This window comes from Xiphias gladius, chromosome 4 (assembly GCF_016859285.1).
Source record: "Xiphias gladius isolate SHS-SW01 ecotype Sanya breed wild chromosome 4, ASM1685928v1, whole genome shotgun sequence".
NCBI classification, from domain to species: Eukaryota; Metazoa; Chordata; class Actinopteri; order Istiophoriformes; family Xiphiidae; genus Xiphias; species Xiphias gladius.
Genome location: NC_053403.1, coordinates 12843363 through 12857214, shown reverse-complemented (window position 1 = coordinate 12857214; position 13852 = coordinate 12843363). Strand labels below are relative to the sequence as shown.

General features: G+C 46.1%; 1 protein-coding gene across 5 annotated transcripts in view; it reads right to left on the bottom strand.

Moving 5' to 3' along the window:
* Positions 1-13852, bottom strand: part of nhsl1b (NHS-like 1b) — a 110750-nt gene that overhangs the window by 4184 nt on the left and 92714 nt on the right. For 4 of the 5 annotated variants that reach the window (XM_040125252.1, XM_040125256.1, XM_040125255.1 and 1 more), the window contains exons 3-7: positions 13567-13694; positions 10714-10918; positions 7915-8046; positions 2699-6028; positions 1530-1662 (exon numbers count right to left, since the gene is read on the bottom strand). In XM_040125252.1, the coding sequence (XP_039981186.1) occupies positions 1530-1662; positions 2699-6028; positions 7915-8046; positions 10714-10918; positions 13567-13694 (3928 nt within the window). The remainder of the gene's footprint in view (positions 1-1529; positions 1663-2698; positions 6029-7914; positions 8047-10713; positions 10919-13566; positions 13695-13852) is intronic. The other variant, XM_040125253.1, reaches the window with a different exon arrangement.

Here is a 13852-nt window from a genome sequence, read left to right as displayed (position 1 = left end):
AGACACAGCTCCGAGTACTCGATCGATTTCCCCTTGGCTGGATTACATTTGGTTTGGAGGATCTCCCTGCAGACAAGTTGTATTTTCTGCTGCCGCTGTGAAGGCATTTCATTCAAGGTTTTCATCATTCTCTGTTTTCCCAGAGAGAGAGAGAGAGAGAGAGAGAGAGAGAGAGGGGGAGAGAAGATAGGGCATGTGGAAGTGAAATGACAGGGTAAATTAAAAGGTACTGAGCAGGTGAGAGGAAACGTGTCAGAGGTGAAGAATTAGTGAAGGAAGGAGCAGTTAAACAACATCTGTGTGAGAAGTCGCTATCAAAAAATGATGAATCTGAAGGTTTGCGTTTCAAAGCACAGCAGCACATCCATGCTTTTGAATTTAAAAATGTTACTTGATAATCCATCTCTTAAAATTTCAAAACAATGTATCTAACTTCAAGCCATTCAAATGGATTTTAATTTAATGCCAGATATGATCTTAGAATCCCATCATCACTTCCCAATTTATTCTGTTATCCAGTTGCGAGGGGGGGATGAAGGAGTAAAACAAGTCCTAAACAAACACAGTTCGGCACTGAGGTTTACGCTGGCAGGCTTTTACAATCTTCAGGTCTAAACTGCACAATAAATCGCAACTGCACACATGACGTGGGCACCATAAATACACAGACAATCTGTTGCCTGCAGAAATAAAATCCCGTGAAATGAAATCCTGTGATGCTCGAGAACTCCGACTGCCGCTGCACGTGACCATGAAACAAACTGGCGGTCTGCATGAGAAATTTATGTGTGTGCTCCCTTTGAAGCACGGGAGCACGTATGCAATATATGTCAGATACCGCAGAGCAGAAACAGAGAGAGGAGAGAAAGAGAAAAAAACACAAGCTGGTCTCTCGGGTGGCTTCTAACCTAGATTAGGACCAGAGGGTGTTGAGTCGTTAAATAATGGATGAAGCAACAAGCCTTTTCTCCTGCTGAGAATGTGACTACACTAACACAGATGCCTTGATAAACATTTGACTACTGACTCATAGTGCTTCCTAATTTGTTCCCTCTACGTGGCCTTTTAAGTGGCCTGACTCAGGACAAAAAAAAAAAAAAAAAAAAGCCGCTCTTCTCCTGAGCTGGGAGACTCCAGAGAGCAGATGCTTGCGCTTGCAGATGGGACAGCGCCGGGTAAAGTTATGACTGAGAGGTGGAGGGCAGGAGGAGGAGGAGCTGGGGGGGGGGGGGTGGAGATGGAAAAAGAGAAATCATGGGTTGATGGTTTAAAGAAGGTGTGGGCTTGGAGTTCAGGGTGATACGTAGCTGTTTATGGGGGGGGGGGGTTATGCTTACAGAGAAAAAGGAAGGGAGGTCATGAGAAAAACAAATGAATAGAGAAAATGGAATTACAGAGTACTGGAGGAAATATAAACTAGCTCAGTGGAATAAATTATGTATCGGGACTTGAAGTGGGTGAGGAGCAAAGAAGTTGGCGTAGATGAAGGAGTGACACGAGCCGTAGAAGAGATGAGTCCATCATGGTACCTGTGAATGGCGGCAAAGAGGTCCTCAGTGGTTCTGGGCCGCGTGGGGGTCGGGGTCACCATGTTCTCCTCAGAGGCCCCGTTGGTAGACGGGGCCGGAGACGATTCAGCCGTACTGGAGTCGAACACCTCACCTGAGACAGAGAAACAAACAAGTTACATACACACACACAAAATTGTGCATACTTCAGGTAGCACAGGCTCATGAATCCAGCATCCTGTCGCATTAAGCTGGCAGGCAATGAAGTCATAAGTGGTATCAGGGAGGTACAGGACTGTCTTCTTACATTCTCTTTCTGTCTCTAAACGTCTTCTCCTTTCTTCTCATGTAGTTCAGCCTCTTTTCTCCTCCTCCTCCTTTCAACCTCCGCACTCACGCCTCTCCTCGACTGCCTGAGCCGCTGCAGGCAGTCTCACTATACGCTCTCCCCCTCCTCCCCTTACTAGATCTGCTCCCCTCCCCTTTGATACGACGGAGCCCCTCCCCCCTCTCCCTCCAACCATGAAAAGCATCTCTCCCCTGGGACACTTGACCCCTCCCTCTCAGACAGATATGGGAGCAGGACAGAAAGAGAGAGGGGCTGAGTAGGACAGACGGAGGATGAGAGATTAAGAAGAGAGAAGAGGAAAAAGAGAGAGGGGCGAAAATGGATATCTGGAAATAAGGATGGATGGAGGAGAGGGGTCGAGAGGACAGTAGAGGCTAAGAGGTGTGTGTGTGTGTGTGTGTGTGTGTGTGTGTGTGTGTGTGTGTTTTAGGGGAGGAATGCGGGACAAATGAAGGGACAGTAGCCACGAGATGTCTGCATATATAATGTAGAAGGATGAGTAGAAGAGAGTGAGTAAGAGAGGATGAATTCAAGAGGCAGCAGTACTGCTGTCCCAGTGATAAGCTGTCTCCCCCGCGCCATTTTCACAGTTTTCAAATCTTTAAAAGCTTGTGGTTTCAAGTGTGGCTCCTTTGCTTCGGAGGGCAAAATGCATTTCACAGCTGCCTGAGGTGCTGGCCGCACAGCTGGCGGGCAGCAGCGTTACTACTAACCACACGGGATTATGGTAATGGGCTTAACTAATCAGTAAATTAAGGATTTGACCGACACCGCTTAAAACTAGTGTTCAGTCTTCACAAAGTCTGTAGATTTCTAAATTTAACTTGGTGAAAAGTCTCACCTGTGTCGTCCTCCTTTGAGCTGATGGATCCAGTCGTGCTGCTTGTTCCATCTCCCTCCTCGTCTTCCTCTTCATGGGCCTCTCCATTGGTACACAGGTCATAGTCCAGACTTGTCTCCTGGCTAGCAGAAGCAGAGATATGGGACTCGTCCTGGATTTCTGTGGATGCTTCACTGCTCTCCGCTAATGGCTTAGAGCTCTCAAAAATCTCCCCCTCCTCCTGTTGCTCACTTTTCTTCTCTTTCTCCTCTTCCTTTGTCTGTCTTTGCAGAGCATCTACTTGGTCTTCTGTTTGGCACAGGCTGGTTATATCCTCTTGATGACCTGGAACCTGTTCATTGATTAGTTGGGGGCTAAATGGTAAGATAAAAGAGAATTTGGGTTTCTTGGAGACTGTCGGGGGCTTCTGTTTGACAGGGGAGCATTGGGAGCTCTGTGGGGGACCTGGCAGGGATTGCTGCCCTTCATCTGTTTCTTTTCCATTTAAGAGAAAGTAACTCAGATCCTCAGCTTTTCCATTTAAGACAGCACTGTCTGGTGTTTCATCTGTGATACTGCAGTCTAATGACAACTCTTCTAAGAGCTTTGACACAGGTGATGGTGAGGAATTACGCAAATCATCTTCTGGGGAGCTGTTAAATACGGGTAACACAGTGGGATGCTCCTGGGAATGAGATTTCTCCTGGGTCTGGGGCTTTAGACCCTGAAGGAGGTCCACCCCCGTTTCTTGAGCTTTGGTGTGGTCTGATTTGCTGTTAATCTCCTTTTCTGGCCGCTTGACTGAACGGAGCTGAACACTCTGTAGTGCAAACGGGGTGATCAGGGGCTTCTGTGACTTTGTGGGGCTGTTGGAATTAGCTGGTTTGGGAGCATCCTTCACTGACTTCACGAGAGATGGGGAGGAGGATGGAGGAACAATTGCTGGCAGTGGAGGAGGTGGAGGGGGCCCAAAGGAGGGCATAGGAGGGGGAGGCGGAGGGGGAGGACTGAAGCTCCCATTGAAGGATGAACTGGGGTGGATTAGCGTTTCAGGGGATGGAGGCGGAGGGAACTCTGGGGAAGTGGAGCAAGCAAGGAGTGGGCTCAGAGAAGTTCCCTGTGGAGTGGTTGGTAATGGGGGAGCTGGTGGAGGACTGGGGGAACCTGTGCTCAAACTTGGTGGAATAGCGGGAGGGAAGGATGGAGGTGGGCTTAGAGGGGTGTTGGGAGCCGAGGAGGAGGAGAGGGGCAGGGGTGGAGGAGGGCCTGAGCTCTTCAGTGAGTCTGAAGTGTTGGAGGAGAGGGAGGTGGAAGAGGAGGATATGGATACAGAGGAAAGGAGAGACGACTTCCTCTCCGGCACTTTGGGCTTGGGCCGGCTGCCCGAGGGAGACATGGACCTGATAAACGAGGGCACTGGGGTTCCAGCTGTGGGGGTGTTGGACTGGCTGGAGTAGCCACTAGATGGGGAGGTCAGTCTGTGCACCCTGTCTGGAGAGGAGGTCGACGTTTTGGGTTTCACCGCCACCCCTCCCTCCTGGCCTGGAGCACCGGGGGCCTGGCTGTTGCTGTGAATCTCACCTCCATTCTGTAGTTCTCCTGGGTGAGCCCCAGCTGTCATGTTATCTGTAGTCGGAGGGGTCTGCGCCCCCTGGTCTCCATGGTTACGAGGGTAGTCCATGTAATAACCCCAGGAATCAGCATAGTCTGAACGCAAGCTGCTGGTGTCACTGTGAGCTGGTGTCACATGGCATAGCGAGTATACGTTAGACACGCCGCCACAGTTTGCGTTAGCAACTAGTGATGCTGCAGAGCTTCCCGCACTGATGCTACTCTGACTGCGTGGCCGTAGCACCCAAGGGTCATCGTAGTCGCTGCTCGGGCTGTGAGAGGGTGAAGACGGTGAGGCGCCCTTTCCTTTACCTCCCCTCAGCCCCATTTGTAGGCTCTGCTGCAAACTGGCAATTAGAGTCTCATTAAGCATGGCGCTGCTTGGTTCGCTAGTACCACTGATGGCACTAACGCCTCCGAGGGGCTTTTTCGCAGCAGGCTTGCGTCTAAGAGAGTCTGTACGGGCTGGGGGTAGCGGAGGCTTCTTGGCCTTGCGAAGGGAGATGCTGCGGGATAGAGAGCGATCACTGTACAAGCTTCCAGAGTCTTCCTGATTGGTCATCTCGCGGCACTCGTACATGCTGTGCCTGGTGGCCCGTCCAGCCGCTGCCCCGTGCCCACTGCCATGGCTGCGAGAGCGCAGGCCGGAGTCCAGGTGCATGGAGGTGTAATATCCATCGTTGTCCTGGGAATAGAGAGAGCTGGAATCAGTAGTGGTCCTGGAGGAGAGATCCAGGCTGTTATACAGCTGGTTGATAGGAGTGGAGCAGCTGGAGGTCAGAGTGCGGTGAGGGACCACCGCGTTTTCTGGCGTGTCGTAGATCCACTGCTCCTCTGGCAGACAGGATGGAGGTGTGGGGGCCAAGGTGCTGTGGCTGTGTACGCTGCTGTCTGAGTGCCCTGACTCGCTAGCGGGTGCTGCAACGACCAGACCGCCGTCCTGTGATGTATGAGTGGGGGTAGATGTGGCCAAGGCTGGACAGGTGGAACTGTGGGTAAAGACTGTCGGACTGGAGATCAGAGGGTCAGTGTTGGAGGAGGAGGCCACACTGAGCGGTCGGGTGGGATAAACTGAGGCTGGGGAGTGGGGGAGCTGACCGGAGGTGCTGAGGGCAATGACCTCAGTGGAGCTAGACAGGGTGGCATTAGGAATAAGTGAGGTGGAATAGGAGGCGTGTGGGGAAACCACACAAGCTGGACCTCCACCCCACTCACTGGACTTGATCCCCCTCACCTCCTGAGACTTGGGCCTGGGCATGTTGCCTGTCCTTGGGGCATTTCTCATGTGGACCACTGTATCATCAACCTGAAGCTTTCCAATGTGCCTCTGCGGCGTAGTTTGCTCATCTGACTTGATGGGGGTGCTGCTATAGATGGGATCAGCGCTGAGGGACACCCTGGCGCCTTGTCGGGGCAGACTGTGGAAGCGGGAAGGGTCTCCGTTAAACTGATGTGGCAGCATCAAGATCCCAGAGCTGTCACTACTGGAGATGGATATACTTCCTGTTGAGGAGGAAGCAGAAATGCCAGCCATCTGAGCAGCAATTCCCTGTCCTCTCTGCGCCCGAATTCTTCTCATGGACGGGGGAACAATCTTCACTTCTTCTGTCTGGCAGCTTGAGTCTCTGGTCTCTGAACGTCGGAGCGTTGAGTTGACACTCCCAACTCGGCCCAAAGTGGAGTACTGTCCCGGGATGAACATGGAATGCGGCCGGAGGTCTCCGCCACGTCCTTTTGCCGCTGTAAAAAGAAAGACAGAGAATATGATAAATATGTGATTGATCAAGAGTAGCTCCTGTTTTCTCTTCTTGCTCCACTACCCTTCTTCTTCCCCTCTATAACTTCTTCAGCCACAATGCTTTCTGCTCTTCCGCTGGATTGTCAGATAAACTGGTCACAAGGAAGCTAATTAATTTGATTTGCTGCAACCCTGTCTCATGTGTTAATCATTTCTGTTCTTCATTAAGGAGGAAAGGATATGAGGGGAGACAGAGAGAGGGGAAAGAGACTCCCTACTATGCTTCCCCTGCTATTCTGGCTCTGGCTCAGTTTGATAGAAAAGCAAATAGTCTCCTGGGCTCCAGGATAGACAGCTGGTGAGGCATGAGACAGTCAACAAGCACATACATGGACACAAAATACACTTGCACAGTCATATGCACGCATACACAGTGTTGACATGGTCATGCACAGTCATAAAGGACAGAAGATACAGAATATGCAGATACAAAAGACACACAAAAATGCAGATATATGACCAAGGCACAAACACGTAACATACCGGCTAGTAAACAAACAATCTGAAGAATGTGCTGTAAAACAGGAGAGGATGTGTAGTGTGTCTCCCATCTGTGGTGGCTGTCCTGTTGATGCTCATATTCCCAAACATTCACACTCTAGCGTCCTTTCTTCTCTCTCTCCCCTTTCTCGCTCTCTCCAAACCACACATATACTCTCTTCCTCCTTTGCTAAGAGCTGAAGTGACAGCTTGGCTGCTGCTGCTGCTGCTGCTGCGATAGATTAAGCTGCAGGTCTACTTCGAAGGCAGCTCTAGAGCAAAGGGAGGGAGGGATGAAGCACTGGGACAATTACCCCGGCCCAGTAATCATGACATTCAGACGGTCGACAGTGGGGCACTAACCAGACTTTAAGGCTCTTTTCTTATCTGGTGACCTTATCGCACAGAGAAGTGACATTCTCCTTAAATACTGCTGTCATCCTGCAGCTGAGAGACGTGTAAATAAACATCAGCCATGCGGTGCCGTCAGCACAGCACAGTGTCAGCTTAGTGAGCTTAATGTTCACTTAACACCCAGCTCAGCTGAGTAACTATGGGTAAGAGACCTCTGAACCTTCATATTTGTAATTTACCCCTCATCCGTTCAGTGGGTTTGAGGATCATATGTTCTGAAAATGACGGGGGCAAAAGGAGAGGGCTGGGCAGCCTTTTAGGTGTCCATGATCAGGGGCCCACAGTCTCAAAATCAGTACATGTTGGTAAGTAAGAAACACATGGGACACATGCTAAGATTTTCAATTTGGCCCCAGGATTAAGGCACAGACACACACACACAATTAACACACAATTCACAAATGGGGGTGCACAAAGTTGACCTCAAAGGATTATGACACAATATGCATTTAAGTATGGCAAACCCTGTACTTAACTTCTTCTACATGACATGATTTTCCAACACTCAAAGTCTAAAAGGAGATTATAATATGGCAAAAGTTTCTAGACGAGGAAAAAGGGCAATATTAAAAACCACAGAACTACTAAAAAGGATTTTATAACTGGCTCCTGGCTTTGGATACAGTTAAACAGGGTGGAGGAGAGCAAATGAGGACACTTGGTGTGTATAACGGAAACAGGGAAAGACTCAACAGCTGCGGGGCCTTGATCCAACACTGTAGACTCTCATGTGTCATTTTCTCCCTCTCAATATGACATACTCAGAACAATACTGGTGGATTCAGGTCATTGTCCAGTCAATATATAGTTAAATCGATGAAAAACATGAAAGTAAGGTTACAGAAAGTAATGAAAGAAGAAGGGATGCTCGCCCAGAGTGTTGGTACAGGTCTGTGGACAGTAGAGGGCCATATAGCCCCACAGTGATCCATACCTAGCTCCTGGTTGACGTTGTCAGGCAGCCCTGATATAGTCTTTCTGCGTTTGACCTTCTTGGGCCGGCGGGACACGGTGTCAGTGTTAATGAGGGAGCGCCGGATGCTCGCCTGTCGGTCAAACACTGCCCCTGGTAGCCGGGAGGGCGAGAGCAAGGCAGGCGGACACACAGGCAAACAGCAGTCGGTTAGTCGGAAGGAACAAACTCAACAACATGCAGTGGTTTGTTTTGTTTTTTTTGAGTTGAACATGCAAATTTTAACAGGGAAGGAAACCTAAAGGGTCAATGCAACCAAATGACAAGAAACATTTTCTCACTCCATCTAGTTGTATCTAGCCATGCAGATAGTTTTGGTTTTATTTGCTCAGGTTTTGAGATACAAGTATTTTATGTTTTCTGATGCCATTCAAATACAATTGAGGTAACTGGAAACCTTGTTTGCAGTGCTCACAGGATGAAACAATTGTGTTATTTATAAAAATCAACACAATGCTTGTCTGTTACTTGGGATAATCCACAGAACACACCATGTACAGTTTTTATGGGTACGGTTTCTTCTGTAAAAAAATTGAAATAAAAAAGTAGTTCCACTGGAAACTACTGAAATGTAAAAATATATGTTTATTTTTATTTTTTTAAAGAATTGTTCGGTGCTGTGAGTATTTACAGAGCTAGATACTATTAGAGGTAAGTGAGAATTTTTTGTTTTTGTTTTTTTTGTTATTTGGGTGAACTGACCCTTTAAAGTGTTCAACCACCAGCCAAAGTATATAAAACTGAAAAGTCACCAGCCATTTCCACTCTTCTGCTAGCCAAGCCTTCATTTTTAGCTGTGAAGCGTTTTTTGGCTGATGGTTCAAATCCCAAACCTGAATATAAGTAACTGAGGTGTAAACATACATGTAAGATATGTGAGATGTAGAATACATGCAATTGTCGCACATGCACAGGACAGCTATGAGATGAAGCAAGCTCACAAGCCCCCCCCACACACACACACACACACACACACACACACACACACGTTCATTCCTCTCAATATCCTTAATCTCTGTCCAGTTATCCCTGAAGGAAGAGCAATATCTCACTATGAACTGCTCCCCTTTCTACTGTCTGGCTCGCTGGGGAAAGCCTGCAGGCGATAGGGGAAATAGAAAGTGATATGAGGGCAGACAGTGTCTATCACATTTCCCCTCAAAGTGACAGAAAAGTCCCTGATCTCCCTTTGTGTCTGCTTTACTCTCTCTTCCTCAGTAATGTCAAGTGACAGTAGATGAAGTCAACAGCGATTTACATGGAGTGGGACCAGATTAAGCACAGATTAGTGTCTAAAGGATGATGGCGTCGCAGTGATATTGGTCTTGACACCTGCGAAATTCAGCTGTTGATACTGAACTAACATTTTTGGAGTCTTAGCTTTGTTTTACACCTTATCCTCAAATGATACATGATGTGACCTAGCACATTTGAGTTTATATCTTATGAGTGAATCATAAGACAAGCTCCAATGTACTATATAAAAAAATAGAGCTAGCTAAATGAGATGTAATATTATATTATATTATATCATATAGGTATATACATATATATATACAATATATATATATATATATATATATATATATATATACATACATACATACATACATATATATATATATATATATGTGTGTGTGTGTAGGTTTACGTATATATGTATGTGTGTGTGAGTGTTAGAGACATGTTAACAAGGGAATTGTGTTGACGCGCTTTGCTGTGTACAAGTGTTTATCTGTCAAACGCCCTGTGATGTGACATAAAGTCAGTAAAAAGCCCTGCCCCTTGGATAAACTGTCACACAATTTTCACACACAAACACTTGCTCGCACACGCATGAAGGAAGGTGAAGGTCAGTCTCCGAGAAGCATGATGGAAAGGGAGAATATACAGAGAGGTGCAGGAAAGCAGGCAGACACCCATGACTAACACATACAGTTTTTTCCCCTCTGTGGATGACTGAGTACAGTAATTGATTAGTCTATATCCACTCAGCCACAGAGGGTTGATTAAAGGAACAGTCTGACAATTTTGCTTGTTGGCCTCATTCCCTTTTTTGCTGCCTTACTGGGAGTTAGGAACAATCAATGCAATCAAGACACAATATGTCCATGACTTTTTTTTTTGCCTTTCTTGGAAGCTAGCTGTCTCCTTCTGCTTCCAGTCTTTGTGTTAAACCAGGCCGAACATGCCATGGAGCTGTCTCTGTATTAAAACAGGTGAGGTTGTCCACCAATGAAATTCACAAGCGCCCAAAAGTTTTACGTCAGGCCAAACATTTCAAATTTTTTGTAGGTCAAAACATTGAATAAAGAAAACAGTTGAGGGTTTGCAAATTCCAATGCGCGGACAACCTCTACTCTTTTTTTGTTTGGCTGCTTTATTTCCTGCAACTGTAACAATTGGGTTTGGATCTGGATACTGTCACCCCCTTTTCTTTAATCCCTACATTAACCATGATCATCTAACTCTTGATGAGACAGACAATGAAAACATGTCAGAAAATTCCCTTAAGACAAACAAAACCAAATGTGTGATAGATGGTGAGAGGTTAATGTTAGAGTAGACACCGTGGATTGATGAGGCCAGACCAAACTTAATGTAGTTTGATATTTCTACATTTCTATTCAATATGGAACTAGAAGACCAGGACATGTGTTTTCCACTACCAACACCGATGGGGACTGATATCTACTCACTAGCGATTGAAATATGGACAACATGGTTAAATGAGTGAAGTTGTCAGGAGGTGTCCCTTACCTGTGACGTTGATGGCAACTATGTCTGTAGGCACGGCCTTGGCCGCCTGTCTCATCTTCTCCTCCGGGGTGGGGAGGTGTGTGGCCTTGTTCCATATCACCTGTCCGTCAACCTCAGAGCCCTCCCCCTCCTCGCCCCCTGCCTGCGGGGTCTGGGGCCTCATGGAGAGCTGGGATTTTTCGTCCTCCGCTGATGAAGCTGTGGACTGGACAAAAGAGAGGGAGAAGGGGTTATTGAGACGTAAAATATGAAGTAAGAGACAGGAGTGGGGAAAAGAGAGCGAAAAGGGAATGGAAAGAGAGTGGAGACAGACAGGTGGGGAAAAAGAGGGGAGAGGAGATGTAATAGAAACAAGAAATGAAAAAGAAGAAAAGTGACAGGTATTTGAGACAATATGGGAGGAGGGAAAGAGAGAAATGCAGAGAGGAAGAAAGAGAGACGAGACAGGAAAAAAGTGACAGAGGTGAGCGAGATGAAACATGATGGGGGGTAATGAAAGGCAATGGAAAACAAAGATTTAGCCGTATTTCCTTAGAGCACAGAACTGATGGTTAAAGGGAAAATGTCAACGTAAAATGTCAAAAGAATATAGGGAAAGGTGAGTGGGAATAGAATATTAGGGAACTTAATTGTCCAAAACCATGACTGACAAATTGTTCGGGATATGTTGCCACACACAAACAGACTTTTATATATTACACTGCTATGACCTTTAGAAACTTGTGGTGCTATAAATTTTTTTTTTTTTAAACAATCAATCAAACCCAAATGGAAACACATATATACACACTTAAACACACACAAAGACCGATCAGAGTAAAACGACAGCGTGGCTGGATATGGCAGGATAAAAGCAAGCAAGCAACAGCTAGGAGAAAAAGAGAGAATCACTCATGCATTAAACTGTGTTCACGCTCTAAGATTTCTTGATCGTAGTGTAGAATTTACTGCAGAGAAGAAACGGAAAACAATGTTTTAGTGCAGCATCAAGACTTGAAATTGAGCTGTTAAATCAACAGCATAACCTTAAGTTAATGCCTGAAAAAAATAACTAAAAATATTTTAATTTCCAATTCCTGAAGTCAATGTCAAGGTCAATCTGAGCTTAAACTCTTAAATGACATAAATTCTTAAATGTGAGTACACATCAGCTTAAAGTGAACCCAAATAATCCTGGAATGTTTCTGGTTAAGGATCAGTTTCAGGAGCAAAATCCTCAGTCTTCACTTTCACTGCATCACCAAAAGTTTTTCTGTTTGCATCTGAAACACCTTGAGCTCTCCCACCATGGGTAAAAAAAAAAAAAAAAACAAAAAGAACCCAAAAAAAGTGATTTTGTTGTTTCAGACAGTTTTTCCAGCATAGACCAAATGTAACACCGGCAATCAGCCCCTTCGACTACTGTTTATCCGGACAATCCAAACCATCATACAGACCACGCATGGACAGATGGGTAAACAAGTGGGAGGCAACAGAGGGGTGAGGAGAGGGAAGAATGTTGGGAAAAAACCCTCAGTGATACAGAGTCTGGTGGTAAGCATGGCTTGTTCTTTTGCATCATTGTGGCTCAACCAGGAGCCCTGTTTTTCCTTTCAAAGCTGCTGTCAGGCAAAGTTAGGCTCACTGGCCTCAGGACAACAGGAAATGACGGGGGAAGAGAGAGGAAGGGGAACAAACAGAGGAAGAGAGGACGGGGGAAGGAAGGCAGAGAGGAAGAGGACTGGCTGGGGCTGAGGGGAGAAGAGAGGAGGTGAGTGTGCAGAAAGTACAAACAGATAACGAGAGATGAGAGTTGACAGTTTAGAAAGACAACGGCATGTTACAGAGGTCAGGGGTCGGGGCAGGCATGAAATGAGGGGCTGAAACCGAGGGGCTCCGGGGGACAAAGGAGACCCAGAGAACAGTGAAAGAACCCCTGACCCATTCGGGACCTCAAATATCACGTGTGAATGTTTGTGTGCGAGACATGAAAATGAGGAGAGGAGGAGGAGGAGGCATATCGGGCTGTCAAACCATCTACACTTCACTTCACAATAATGGTCTGCCAGACAAAGGAGCAAAAAATAATAGTTTTTGTCTCTGATTCATTTTCTTGTTATTTTCTAACCCTGTCTGCTTTCTTCATCTCTGTCTCTCTCTCTCTCTCTCTCTCTCTCTGTCTCTCTCCAGCCATCGCCCTCCCATTAAATTACTGTACTGTGACATTAGACAAACATCAGGCCCACCCACAGAAGAGACACGTATACTGGAATAACAACAAAAGTGAGCAAGTGTTTATTTTCTCTATACATGTTTAGCTCCGCCTGAAAAATTAGGAAGAGGCAGTGAAGGAGAAAAAATAAAAAACCGAATGAGTTGAACATTCAATTCAACTCTACTTTTTCATGAAATAGCGACTGTTAAATTAGTTCTGGGTCTTAATGTTCCACTGATCCCAATCAAATATCCCACAATCTGATTTTACCGATTATCATAATGTGGAAGAAGTTTAGTGGCTAAAACTTGGCTAAAATCCTTTGTAATTAAAACTGAACTGGACCTATACCTCTTAAAACCATAGGGTTGATATTATTTTACAAATCAGAAAGTCAAAATGGGAGAGGAGACAGAGCTAAAGCTGAAAAGTAGCCGTCAAGAGATTGAGGTTCAGAGAAAATGTGTTATTTCCATTTACAACCACTAGAGGGCAGGCTGATACTATTTAAATCACTGGAGGTGAGTTGCCATGCTGCTGAATCAGCACGTGGCTGCGCATGCAGCGCCACTGAATGTAATACCTAGACAGCTGTGTGCTTATGTTAAGTATTTATATGTATTTAGTTGTTTTTATACACGCGCTGTGCAAAACAATACCTTCTTGTCATTTTCATCATCCTCATCATCTTGCAGGCTGCTGGTGGACTGAATTGGGTCTGAAAAGGTAGGACCCTGGGAGTAGTACTGGGAGCTCCGGAAACCATCTTTCCTCAGCTTGTCGCATTCTGGAGACAGACAGAGAACAAGAAACGTGTTACAGACAAAACAGAGATTTGATAGCTATGATTTTGGGCTCAAACTGGATTTAATAGGTAGCCATTATGAACACAAGTCTCTATTTGATAAGATTTTGTCATGAGACAGCCCATCTGAGAACACAGCT